This window comes from Apodemus sylvaticus, chromosome 15, assembly GCF_947179515.1.
Source record: "Apodemus sylvaticus chromosome 15, mApoSyl1.1, whole genome shotgun sequence".
NCBI lineage: Eukaryota > Metazoa > Chordata > Mammalia > Rodentia > Muridae > Apodemus > Apodemus sylvaticus.
The window spans coordinates 55,086,455-55,100,877 of record NC_067486.1 but is presented as its reverse complement, the minus strand read 5'-3'; the positions used below and the strand labels follow the sequence as shown (position 1 = coordinate 55,100,877).

The 14,423-nt window shown below is 40.4% G+C and overlaps 1 protein-coding gene across 1 annotated transcript in view; it reads left to right on the top strand.

Annotated features, from left to right (window-relative positions):
- Positions 1-13,531, top strand: part of Ccdc80 (coiled-coil domain containing 80) — a 36,706-nt gene extending 23,175 nt beyond the window's left edge. Inside the window, exons 5-9 of the mRNA XM_052158791.1 lie at positions 380-516; positions 2,187-2,335; positions 8,781-8,884; positions 12,022-12,102; positions 13,030-13,531. Of these exons, the coding sequence (XP_052014751.1) occupies positions 380-516; positions 2,187-2,335; positions 8,781-8,884; positions 12,022-12,102; positions 13,030-13,376 (818 nt within the window). The 3' untranslated portion in view covers positions 13,377-13,531. The remainder of the gene's footprint in view (positions 1-379; positions 517-2,186; positions 2,336-8,780; positions 8,885-12,021; positions 12,103-13,029) is intronic.
- The last annotated feature ends 892 nt before the right edge of the window (positions 13,532-14,423 follow it).

Below are 14,423 nucleotides of genomic sequence, written 5' to 3'. Positions count from 1 at the left end.
CCTGGCAATTTAGGAAAGCCTCAGACCCTGACAGGATGGACGGTTTTCTAGCAACTTAATGCTAGGCAAACCTAATGCTAACACTTCTGATTCATACAAACAGTGTGGGCAGAGATGGGTTGTTATCTTTAAAGGTGTGGTTTTTTAATGGTAGTTTGTGTATTCCTTTGGTACCTCTATACCTATGAATTCACTAGTCATATAGCTTTAATTTAATTTAGTTCCCTGTAAAACTATTCCCACATATTGTGAGGTAAGCCTGTAAAACTAGACAGAATGGTCTGGTTTGAGCTGGATGAACTTCAGGGTCCCTACTCACCTTATTCAGTGTTTTCTCTTTTGCCATGCTCATTTTTCTGCGCATTTTGTTTTTCTTAAGATAATGAGAAACCTATGCGTGTGGTGGATGATGAGGACTTGGTGGACCAACATCTCATCAGCGAGCTGAGGAAGGAGTATGGGATGACCTACAATGACTTCTTCATGGTGCTGACAGATGTAGATCTGAGAGTCAAGGTGCGGCTTTTGCCATGAGCGACATGGTGAATTCCTCAGAATAGAACCTATGGTTTCTTATGGTCAATAAGTCCACAAACTGTGCCCCTACTGGCAAGGTTTTTAAACAGCTATAGTATTTCAGTTGTCTTATGAATTTGCACTTAGAAATGACCTCTTCAGAAAAGGACTGGGTTGGACTGAACTTGGACAGCCCAGCTACATGACTGAATCTTTCCATCACATGAATATGGTGAATTTATCAGACACTAGTTAAATGGCTGTGGTGATCCATGCCCTGGGAATACAAGAGACAGAGGACTTCTTTCCTTCAAGAAACTCTATACTTAGCATGTTTCCTTTAGGGCAATAGCTCTCGACTCTGGGTTGTGACCCCTTTCGTGGAGGTCACATATGAAACATCCTGCATATCACGTATTTGCATCATGACTCATGACAGTAGAAAAATTTTATACCACATGAGGAACTGTATTAAACGGTCATAACATTGGACCCTTTGTAAGGTTCCTTTGGAAGGAAGGAAGGTTGATAATCATTACTTTAGAGAAAGTCTAGAATTTTGCCTCTGGAGAGAGAGAGGGGGGGAGAGCAAGAATTTTCCATTTACTTGCTTTCTCTAACAACAAAGTATACGAACTACCCAAAACTGAGTTACAGTCACAATAGTGACAAAATAGCTCACTTTATTGGGTGCTTTCTTTGTCTCAAACTGCTCAAATATGTGCAACCTTTGTCTCAAAGATCTAAAATAAACAGCAGCATCTTTCTTGTTTCACAGAGGAAAAAAAAATATAGATGCAGAATAATGGGTAAATGGCTGATCCAAGCTGATCCAACCAGCGTTAGATCTCATCTCCACAGAGGCTCTCTGAGGTCCTGGGGTCTTTAGTATCTTAGGATGCTGACAGTTAGCAAGCTTCCAAGTTGATGTTTGGAAGGGGGTGTCATCTGCACCATCAGAACAGCTTACTTGACCTGCAGTGGTTTTGTGGTTCTGGGGAGATATCACTCCATGAATGAGCTCTGCAAATGTTTTAACTTATCTCCCACAGAAGAAATTGAAATAGAAGATCTCTAAGTTGGAAGCCATGCACAGGTGGCCTCTCCTATTGGTTTTGCTCAGCAGGGCCCGTATCGACATCAAGTGACTTTTGAAAGTCTGGGTAGCTGGGACCCAAGGAAATGAATCTGTTTTTAAGTTGGGTCCTTACCTGTTTCTGAGAACATGTAAGCGAACATAACCTAAAGTTAAATGACTCAATAAACCAGGATTTGGTGGGAAAATCACGTTAATAACCCTAAAATGCTGTCTCATTTGCTTTGCTTTTCTATGTGAGTATACTATCCCTCATACTCTGGTAGTGTCATAAATAGAAACCAGCTTAGTGTCAGTAGTATGGGAGTAAACTTAAGTTATGTATGGTAAGGAAGGTATAAATTGTTTTTAGTAAAAGAAGACCAGAATCATTCTTTATAAATATACCAATTACTTCCTGGGGTCCCATTTTAAGCAACTAGCAGATAGTACTATTGCAAAAAAACAACAACAAAAAAACCCAAACAAACAAAAACAAAACAAAAAACATTTACAAACCACAAAGCCTCATCAAAACATTTTCCTGGGTTTCTCTGGAAGGTATAAATTGCATGTATCTTGTTTTCTTAAACAGCAATACTACGAAGTGCCGATAGCAATGAAGTCAGTGTTTGATCTGATTGATACTTTCCAATCCCGAATCAAAGATATGGAGAAGCAGAAGAAGGAGGGCATTGCCTGCAAGGAGGACAAGAGGCAGTCCCTGGAGAATTTCCTATCCAGGTACATCCTCCTTGTGTTCCCAGAAGAGGCTAGTGCCTGCATGCTTTCCTTTCTTTTCTTTTCTTTTTTCTTTTTTCTTTCCTTTTCTTTTTTCTTTCCTTTTCTTTTCTTTCCTTTTCTTTTTCCTTTCATTTCTCTTCTTTCCTTTTCTTTTACCCTTCTCTTCTTTCCTTTTCTTTTTCCTTTCTTTTCTTCCTTCCTTCCTTGATTCCTTTCTGTCTTTTTTTTTTTTAATTTGATGACTCAGAATCAAAGAAACACAGCAGTTCACACGTCCTCATCTTTTGAGCAACCTGGCTACGGGGCTTAGTCTTTTGGATCTGAAAATGGTTCTGGTTGCAAGGCTAGGTTCACCTTTGACTGTGCAGGTTGATTTTGTGACATTGGACAGGTCTCCTCTGTTTCTTTCTTTTGATACCGCACATAGAAACCAGAACTTCTGTGAGTATTGCTTCATGCAGTCAGCAAATCTGAGAAGCTGTGAACATCACATTTTGTTTTGCATGAGCCTTCTTTCACTTCCAAATGGGACTGATGCACTGTGCTTGACTTTCAACTTCCTCACAACAAAACAAAGAAAGCCACAAGGAGACCCTAGAAGTAGGAATCCTCTTGACCTCACTCCAGAAGTCTCTTGAGAGTACTGCCCATTGACAGCAGGGGTTGGGGCATCCTCTGGAGACCAGCTTAAGAAAAACAAAGTAACACTTTCTTCTTTGCTCCAAGTCTTTCCCAATTTGGGGTAAAGTTTCATAGGGACTTTGTCAATCTTTAAGAGGGACAAAACAAGAAATGTACTAACAACAAATCAAACTGCAGAGATCTCAATATAAGCACTGCCCCAGCTGTGCTTCAAGGCTGAGGGATCTCCAGAAATGAAGTAAACATTTGCTGGAGGCTCAGGGTTAAATGTGAGTCACATGGGCTTAATCTTTACTCATGGCCTCATCTTAGTAAGGATCTCAAGAAATAAGGGTTTGGGTTCTTTCCAACTTCTGGCTATTATAAATAAGGCTGCTATGAACATAGTGGAGCGTGTGTCCTTATTACATGCTGGGGAATCCTCTGGGTATATGCCCAGGAGAGGTATAGCAGGGTCCTCCAGAAGTGTCATGTCCAGTTTTCTTAGGAACCGCCAGACTGATTTCCAGAGTGGTTGTACCAATTTGCAATCCCACCAGCAGTGGAGGAGTGTTCGTCTTTCTCCACATCCCTGTCAACACCTGCTGTCTCCTGAGTTTTTAATCTTAGCCATTCTGACTGGTGTGAGGTGAAATCTCAGGGTTGTTTTGATTTGCATTTCCCTAATGGCTAATGATATTGAGCATTTCTTAAGGTGCTTCTTGGCCATCCGAATTTCTTCAGGTGAAAATTCTTTGTTTAGGTCTGTACCCCATTTTTTTAATAGGGTTATTTGGTTCCCTGGGGTCTAACTTCTTGAGTTCTTTGTATATATTAGATATTAGCCCTCTATTGGATGTAGGGTTGGTGAAGATCTTTTTCCAATTTGTTGGTTGCCGTTTTGTCCTTTTGACGGTGTCCTTTGCCTTACAGAAACTTTGTAATTTTATGAGATTCCATTTGTCTATTCTTGATCTTAGAGAATAAGCTATTGGTGTTCTGTTCAGGAACTTTTCCCCTGTGCCTATGTCCTCAAGGGTTTTCCCCAGTTTCTTTTCTATCAGTGTGTCTAGTTTTATGTGGAGGTCCTTGATCCACTTGGAGTTGAGCTTAGTATAAGGAGATAAGAATGAGTCAATTCGCATTCTCCTGCATGCTGACCTCCAGTTGAAGCAGCACCACTTGTTGAAAATGCTATCTTTTTCCCACTGGATGTTTTCCGCTCGTATGTCGAAGATCAAATGACCATAGGTGTGTGGATTCATTTCTGAGTCTTCAGTTCTATTCCATTGGTCCACTTGCCTGTCGCTGTGCCAATACCATGCAGTTTTTAATGCTATTGCTCTGTAGTATTGTTTGAAGTCTGGGATACTAATTCCCCCAGAAGTTCTTTTACTGTTGAGAATAGTTTTAGCTATCCTGGGTTTTTTGTTATTCCAGATAAATTTGAGAATTGCTTTTTCTAACTCTGTGAAGAACTGAGTTGGGATTTTGATGGGGATTGCATTGAATCTGTATATTGCTTTTGGCAAGATGGCCATTTTAACTATATTAATCCTGCCAATCCATGAGCATGGCAGATTTTTCCATTTTCTGAGGTCTTCTTCGATTTCTTTCTTCAGAGACCTGAAGTTCTTGTCATATAGATCTTTCACTTGTTTGGTTAGTCACACCAAGATACTTCATATTGTTTGTGGCTATTGTGAAGGGTGTCATTTCCCTAACTTCTTTCTCCTTTCTTATCCTTTAAGTATAGAAAGGCTACTGATTTGCTTGAGTTGCTTTTATAACCTGCCACTTTGCTGAAGTTATCAGCTGTAGGAGTTCTCTGGTGGAGTTTTTTTTGGATCACTTAAGTATACTATCACGTCATCTGCAAATAGTGATAATTTAATTCTTCCTTTCCAATTTGTATCCCTTTGACCTCCTTATGTTGTCTAATTGCTCTAGCTAGAACTTCAAATACTATATTGAAAAGATATGGAGAGAGAGGGCAGCCTTGTCTAGTCCCTGATTTTAGTGGGATTGCTTCAAGTTTCTCTCCATTTAGTTTGATGTTGGCTACCGGTGTGCTGTATATTGCTTTAACTATGTTTAGGTATGGGCCTTGAATTCCTGTTCTTTCTAAGACTTTTAGCATGAAAGGGTGCTGAATTGACTGCATGAAGCAATACTCACAGAAGTTCTGGTTTCTATGTGCGGTATCAAAAGAAAGAAACAGAGGAGACCTGTCCAATGTCACAAAATCAACCTGCACAGTCAAAGGTGAACCTAGCCTTGCAACCAGAACCATTTTCAGACCCAAGAGACTAAGCCCCGTAGCCAGGTTGCTCAAAAGATGAGGACGTGTGAACACATAATCCCACTCACTAGCTGAAGAGAGACTGGTGGTGGCTGGGAGAGGGACAGCCAGTGTTCTTTAATGGTGACCCTTGGTGGGTGGACTACACTCCAGGGTAGGTCCTACTCCTAAACATAGTTGGACAATGCAATTGTATTTAAAGGCTTTTAATCATCGTCATCATCATCATCATCATCATCATCATCATCATAATAATAATAATAAAAGAACTGGAAGCTGAGTTGGTAGGAGATTGAGGGCGGGGACAGTAAATCTGGGAGAGTCGGCAGGTTGAGAAAATGATCAAAATACATTGTATGAAATATTTAAAGAACTAATAAAATATTATCTTAAAAATTTAAAAAGAATAAACATTACTCAGAAGCAGGAATAAAATAGCCCTGTCTTCTTCTTCTTCTTCTTCTTCTTCTTCTTCTTCTTCTTCTTCTTCTTCTTCTTCTTCTTCTTCTTCTTCTTCTTCTTCTTCTTCTTCTTCTTCCTCCTCCTCCTCCTCCTCCTCCTCCTCCTCCTCCTCCATCTCCTCCTCCTTCTCCTCCTCCTCCTCCTCCTCCTCCTCCATCTTCTTCTCCTTCTCCTCCTCTTCTTCCTCCTCCTCCTCATTCTTCTTCTTCTTTTCTCTCACTCTTTTTCTTTCTTTTCTCACTCAGTTTTCTAATTTGCAAGATGATAATAATAAGCCTTCTTGTTCTTAAAATTATTGTGGAAGGGCAACTTAATACTAAAGGTAACAATGGCCTAGGCCTTTGTACACAAAAAATGATCAGTAAATGCTATTACAGTATTCCAGTGCATTTTTCAAGTCCTATATCATGCTTTGTCTGTAAGAGAAACTCAGCAGACCATTCAGAATTGATATCTAGGCTGAGACAAAAAGGAAAAAGAAAACAGCTCCAAAATGAAAAAAAAAAAAATCTATGGATAAGCCAGTCCGTAAATGGGAATTTTCCTTAAATTTGCTGACTGGTTGGTGAGACTGCATAGCCTGGTTTCAACTGACCAGACCCTGAAGCCAGTCTGCTCTTTAGCACTGTACTCTAGGCTATAATTACCCTTCCTGAGACAGAAGCCCCAAACAGTGGGCAAAGGCACACTAATTTGCCAGTTAAAAGAAGCATACACACGCAGAGCTTGCAGGGTTTCATTTCCTGAGAAGCTAATGTGACAGAAGAATAATTTGGCCCAAATGGGGACCTAAGCAGGGTCACAGTTTCTGTCACAGGCCCTGGAAGTTATTTTCTTTAGTGCCTTTGAGCTGGGGCCTTGGATCCCAGGGTGTGAAGTCCAATCATTCCTTACGGGAAGCCACCTTCTCGGGGTTGTGTCTGAGACAGGGCGACTCATCCCTCTTCCGTCAAAACCCCATTCAGTGGTACATACAGGTAAACAAGCTAAAACAGTCCTCACCAAAATAACTCAATGGCTCCGTGTAGGCCGGAGAGGCTGGCCTGGTTAGATGCTGGCTGGGGGCCAGCTCTGGTCTGGCATTCCTCCTAAGGAAGCAGGGAGATCAGAGCCGGAGCTTGCAACCCAGCAACCGCCGCTGTTCCCTTTCCCAGGAAGCTCTGCACTGTCTCAAAGGCTCCTTTCCCTCTCTCTGTGCCAAAACATTCATCTCCTACCCTCAGTGGAGACTTGTTTTCCTTTCCCTTTGAAGAAAAAACAAGCAGAGGAAGTGACTGGAATGTCACAGCAAGCAGCTCTTGGCAAGCCTTAGGAGACAGACATCCGTGGAGAGCTTGTATTTCATTAGGCTATTATTCCTTCATTCCCTCAAGCCACTGTTGCCTCCAAGAGGCCATTTTCTTTGGGGTTAAAAATGCTCATTTTCATTCTGAAGCTAGATGGGCCATAGGGAGAGAAAACAGAAGGAAAATGGCTGGCCACTACTCAGTGATTGTTAATACCTTCTGGTTGCCTGCACCTAAGGCAGAAAGCGACACTCCTTCTCCAGCTTGAGATAATTCCATTCGGCTTTCCACTTGGGGCACACTGTATTTATTTCATACTGCACTGGGGACCCTCTGAACACAAGTACAGCATGGTCAATAAGTCTGTATTTTGGTACCACTACCACCTTAGATTTACTAGTTGTGTAAATTACTTGTTTATGTCTTATCATTCATAAAATGGGAGACAATCAGCTTGCTTTCTTGAGCCGTAGTGAAGAACACTTCCTATGCAATGAAAGTGAGCTTTAAACCAACATACTGACACACTCAAATAGGTTGTCATGCCCTGATGTGATGGATGATGTCCAAGGTATGGTAATGGTATGGTTTTTAAACTGGGAGTAGCTGGGCGGTGGTGGCACATGCTTGTAATCCCAGCACTCTGGGAGGCAGAGGCAGGCAGATTTCTGAGTTCGAGGCCAGCCTGGTCTACAAAGTGAGTTCCAGGACAGCCAGGGCTATACAGAGAAACCCTGTATCAAAAAAAAAAAACAAAAAAAACAAAAAAAACAAAAACAAACAAAAAAACAAATAAAAAAACCAATATATATATAAATATATTTAATATATATATGTCATATATATATTAAACTGGGAGCAACCATAGATAAAGACATGATTTCCTAGTTCTAGTTCCATCCCATTATGTGGATAACATTCTGATGGGTTTGGGATTCAAATTTATTTACACCTCTTTGAAGTAGAAACTAATATACTTTTTACTCCAGAAATAATGAAAAGTTGAGACTTAGTTGAACTGAATGACATACACAAAGACATCCAAAATGTAGTGATGACAAACTTGAGTTCAAGTTTCCATGTATAAAATAAAAGGTTAATTAGTCCACCATGACAGCTACACTAACAGTAGAAGGTGACTTTATCAAAATTCCATACTTCATAAGGGCAGTTAGCACTGCCACTTATTAATGATAATAAGATAGAGATCAGAACTTGCATTTGCCTCTAGAATAACAACCCCCTTCTCAGGAAAATAAATGGTTTTTTTTCTGGAACCCTCTTTACTCCTTTCAATGACTTTCTTACTTTCCTTCTTGATGCTGTGGTCATGCACTTAAAATCTGGCAGCCCCTTTCTAGCCTTTTCTTGTTTATATTCTCATTTCCAAGTCCCCGCTGAACTCGAGGGAACTCTACAGGAACTTTAACTCTCTTCAGCATTCTCCTGTCATCTCGGCATCATCATTTCCTTTATAGTTTTGACTAGTGTACCTCATAACTGAGAGTGTCGCTTTAAGTGTCCTCATCAGGCATGATGACTGTAACCCAACATATCATTCAGGCATATCCTTCAGAGACACAACAGAAAAAGGAAGAGTATGTGGTAATGCAGCTGAATGGCTCGGAGGAGCTGTGGAAGAGTTCTATGGGCCAGGGAATTTTATTCCGGGAATGGAAAAACCCAACAGCTCAACCGATGTTGCTCTGTTTTCTGACGCTGGCCTCTAGTGTACGAAGCAGTCATTGCAGCTGGCTCTCTGCATCCTTTCCAGGTTCCGATGGAGGAGGCGGTTGCTGGTGATCTCGGCTCCTAATGATGAAGACTGGGCCTATTCTCAACAGCTCTCGGCCCTCAACGGTCAGGCATGCAATTTCGGTGAGTAGGAGGCACCTTATTTCTGCTTTCCCATCCCACTTTCTTCCTGAATGATTTCTTTTTTTTTCTTTTTATTTATTATCTATATTGTTTACATTCTAGAAGCTTTCCCCTTTCCCAGTCCCCCCCCCCCCTCCCATATGTTCCATAAGTCCTCTTCTCTCCATCCATTCTCCTATCTTCCCCTCCCTTTTCTCTGTCCTGGTACTCCCCTACAATGCTGGATCAAGCCTTTCCAGGATTAGGGCCCTCTTCTTCCCTCTTCATGGGAATCATTTGATATGCTAATTGTATCTTCAGTATTCAGAGCTTCAGGGCTAATTAATATCCACTTATCAATTATTGCATTCCATGTGTGTTCTTTTGTGATTGTGTTACCTCGCTTAGGATGATATTTTCCAGTTCCATCCATTTGCCTAAAAAATTCATGAATTCATTGTTTTTAATTGCTGAATAGTACTCCATTGTGTATATATACCACATTTTTTTGTATCCATTCCTCCATTGAGGGATATCTGGGTTCTTTCCAGCTTCTGGCTATTATAAATAAGGCTGCTATGAACATAGTGGACCATGTGTCCTTATTGCATGCTGGGGGAACATAGAACATTAGTTCATCCAAATAGACTCCAATTCAGATGCACATTCCCAGACATATATTCTATTACATTGACTATGAAGTTGCTTTCAAAGCACTGTTTTAGTCAACTATGCATTCCTTCCAAGTGTTTGAAAGTATCTACTGCTTTACTTATAATTGGTTTTTTTTTAAACACATCTTAAGTTAATGCAATTCAAGCAGGATCACTTATCTGATACTTGGATACTAACAATGGGTACTTCTCCATATATTGTTCTAGAAATTAATGAAACAGAGCCTTATTTTTTTTTAAGAAGCAGAACATCACTATGTAACTTCAAATCCTCCTGCCTCATCTTCTCGTGTGCTGGAATTTCCAGTGTGGGTTACTGTGTCTAGTTCTGAACCTTTTAAAGCCAAATCAGAAAGGAAAAAAAGTTTCTTTTCTATTAGCTGCAAATCCCTCAATATTTTGAAAAATAACATGTCACCTTATTTGCTAAACATTTTCTGCCGGGTTAACTAAAAGCACTAGCATCATTTTTAATCTGGCCACAGAAATATATGCACAGTATACAGAACTTATTACTAAGTTCAGTGTGACATGGGGTGACAGTGAGGCTAGTAGTACCAATATCACAGCTGACACTGGAATCTGTGCAGTTGCCAACGGGAGCACTTTGAATCATTAGAGGTATGTATGGAAGGGCTGGTTTCCTGTCACCCACTTAAAAATGCATCACTATAACATTACAAATCAAGACTGTTTTGATACGAGTAGGAAGAGTCACATCTATAATTATGGCACAGTTATAAAATTGCACTTGGGGTCTGGAGAGATGGCTCAGCAGTTAAGAGCACTGACTGTTCTTCCAGAGGTCCTGACTTCAATTCCCAGCAACCACATGGTGGCTCGCAACCATATGTAATGGGATCTGATGCCCTCTTCTGGTGTGTCTGAAAATAGCTACAGTGTACTCATATAAATAAAATAAATTTAAAAAATAAAAAAAAGAAAAGAAACTCTGCACTTGATTTTTGAAGGAAAGGTGTTCGTGAGTTTTGTAAAGCATTAGAGGGACCCAGTTCTGTCATGTGGCCCAGAGCATCTCAATTATAAGTACTTTCCAAATGTAAGATGCGAAACAATGCAAAGGATGGCGGCAAGCAAGCTCAACAATGGTAAGACAACCCAGGAACCCCTCATGTATCCTCCATCTATCACAACTAGCAACATACAATATTTGATGTGTTAATGCTCTGAATTGTATTTAATATTCTTCAGAGTCTTCAATGGTACTGATTATGAAAGATATTCTTAGAGCACTGAAGGATTAGTCACAGTAGAAATGTAGGTCAAAATAAATCCCAGAACTTTGGTGGCACATATGTGTAATCTCAGCACCAAGAGACTGCAATAGGGGGTTTCTGAGTCCCAGGCTAGCCTGGGTTATGGAGCACGACCATGTTAAAGAGACAATGACACCGAGTCATATTATGGTTTGCTCCTTTCTGTAGATACCATAGATACTTCTCAAGAAGTGTTTTTGGTGTTTGGTGTTTTTATACTAGTATAGAAAGCCTGTGTCACACTAGCATAAGCAAAGCCTTTTGTTAAATGCAGGGAATGTGAACAAATCACACTTTCCAGGAGTCATTTTGTTCATGATCTTCAGTTTCTGAAAACATGACTCACTGGTATTTGGAATAGAGTGCTTCACCCTTCCAGGAAATGATAAAGGTGGGAAGCAAAACAGAACTGTGGGGAATGGCATTTTGCCTGGATCTTAGCTCCTCTTCAATGGAGCCCTCCCATATAGAAGCTTTTAATTTTCTCCCTGGGCTACAAACTCCACTGATCTTATCATTAGCTCGAAGCTATTACCCCGTTAGACTCTCTTCATCTTGCTGTTTTCTTTCCGAATCCCTTCATATGCTTTTCATCTTCAAAAGAATTCCAACAAGCTATCAAGGCATGACCTTCCCTCCTTGGCTGAAACCTTAGCTAAAGATGGGAAGCCAGCTGTGCTTGCCTGGGGTTCCCCTGTGTAGCCTCCTCATGGGTAAGAACCTGCCAGTCAAGTGAAGCATCTCGCCCGTGACTGACTCTTTAACCATCACTTCGATGGTTCGTGTGGTTTTTCTCTCTGAGGGAAAGAGTTATCCATAAAAGGTATGAAACTTTCAGGCTTAATTGCTCCCCCCCCCCCCCCGCCCCCAGGATCTAACACTGTGCTTAGCTCACAGTAGATATTTTATTTTCATTAGTTTCTTGGTATTTTATAGCAAGAATCATTTTAAGAGCAAATCTTCTTCAATCTGTCTGCCTCACACCTAATTCTTGTTAATCCTAAAATCTGTGACTGCTCTTGTTAGTTTTTAAAAATAAGTTTCCCATGTTATAGAAATATCAAAGACAGATTATTCTACTTTGTTTATTGTGTTCTATATTCTTGTCAGACTTTAAGTGACATGAAAATCATCAGTTGTCAGATCTATGGAAGGAAAAGACAGTTTCAGACTTTTCCCTCTAATTTGTGATTTTCTTTTGTGTCAGGTCTGCGACATATAACCATTCTGAAGCTTTTGGGTGTTGGAGAGGAAGTTGGAGGCGTTTTAGAACTGTTCCCAATTAATGGTAATAGTTATTTTTTTTTAAAACATTATGTTTGGCTATGTGCAATCACCAGCATGCTTGAGTGCCCATGATGTCATGGGGCAGGGGCTGGACTAAAGACTAATCTTGGTTTTGGTATAAAATCATTCAAACCAACAGTAAAGACATCCATGTTCATAACCAAAATGGTGCTTTTGTTCGTTAATGGGTTTTAAGGTTTTCAAAGCAACTTAAGCTCTATCATTCAATCTCATGTTTGTTTTATGAGGTCTTATCACCTTGGTGTCTGTTCACAAGATAAGGACATGCAATAAAAGGCTCAAAGAAGCTAAATGAAAATCACTAACAGACTGAAGCTTGCAGAAAACATAGCCATCCTTCCTCCATGGACCCTCGTTTTGAAATAAATGCCAGTGTGGGAAATAACTGGTTGAGTGCCAGAGTAGACTCCCCAGAAAGCCACGGTTCCCCATCTCTTCTTTTCTTTCACACATACTACTCGTCTAGAACCAGCCATTGGTTTTCAATATAATTGTTCTTTTTAACTCTGGACAACAAAACAAGCTTTTCATTGTCCATTGAAGGGAAAACTGGAATGTAAAGAAGTAAACTAATTGGAAACATACCTAGAAATAGAAACAGCAGTGTTTGTTCCTGACAGATTGTACAGATGATGTTGCAGGATTAAATTAAGGCCTGGGTTCTGTATTTTGTAACATTCTCTAAAGAGATGCCATAGTTTGTCCATAGTCTCATAGCTTGGCAATAACAACCTTGCGCAACCAGGCATTTAATTGCTATTTGGACACTCCCAGCAAACAACTTGCTTCTGAGCTAAAGAGAATAGGTTTGTGGGTCTTCTGCTTTCAGGGTGATTTCCTCTTGTTTTGTTGTATCGATGAACTCTGACTTTTTAGTCCACTAACAACCATTACAATGCTATTCCAGGGAGCTCCACTGTTGAGCGGGAAGATGTGCCAGCCCACTTGGTCAAAGACATCCGCAACTATTTTCAAGTGAGCCCAGAGTACTTCTCCATGCTTCTCGTTGGAAAAGATGGCAATGTTAAATCCTGGTATCCTTCTCCTATGTGGTCGATGGTCATCGTGTATGACTTAATTGATTCCATGCAACTTCGGAGACAGGAAATGGCCATTCAGCAGTCACTGGGGATGCGCTGCCCAGAAGATGAGTATGCTGGATATGGTTACCATAGTTATCACCAAGGATACCAGGATGGCTACCAGGATGACTACCGTCATCATGAAAGTTATCACCATGGATACCCTTACTGAACAGAAATATGTAACCTTATTCCCATCCAGTTTCTCCTTCATCTGATAAAGCTGTGAGCAGGCAGCTTCATAAGGGAATTCCTCCATACTCTACATACCCTGACTTTTTCTTTCAGTGTTCTTCCAAGATTAAAGAAATAGTAAACTTTCCCCTATTCATGAGTTGTTATTAAGACATTTAAAAGAACTCTCTAACTGGAGAGAGGAAAAGGTGGTACTAAATAATTTTTACTAAAAAACAAAAGGTAGCAGTATCTCTTTTCTTATATAATAGCTATTATTTGATATGCAAATGTATATACAATGTTTATATATCTTTTCTTCATTTCTTCTATCAATTTGTAAGCAAAAATCGTGTTAAGAAAAATTAAATTTACTGAACAAATGTTTTCATAGAACATCTGGACAGACACAGAAGGCAACAGATGGCTTAGTTTTTCTTTTGAGGCAGGATCTCTCTGTATAGCTCTGACTGATCTAAAACTGAACATATAGACCAGGTTTGTCTCAAACTCACAAGATCCACCTGCCTCTGCCTCCCAATGCTAGGGTTAAAGGCATGAGTCACCATATCTGGCTTCAGATGGCTTCTTAACACTTGAAATCAGCCTAAAAATATTTACAACAGTTCTATGTCATATGAGGATCTTTTAAAGCTCTTAGCAAAGAAGCAAGGTCTGGCTAGCCAGGGCAGGGCAGGTAGCCAAGGCCCCACGTCAGCTACCTCAGCAATGAATGCTTTGGGAGAGCAAACTCTTCCGCAAGTGTTACAGCTCAGTAGACAGTCATTCTCATATGATCCTTGATGAAATGACTTGTGAGCTTTATTCCATGTGTTCAGGGACTCTATAAACACTGAGAAGTGAGGTGGGGGAGTCAGGGGTAGGAGTTTCTTATTGGCTCAGTTTGAGATGTTGGTGATGCTCTATCTGCATGGGGCAGGACTCCAACCAAGGGTTTCCTTATGTGACTGACTGGCATTGTCCCCTCAGTGGGTATCATGGATACATGTCCTAGAGCAGGTACAGAAATGGATAGAGAGCAGCT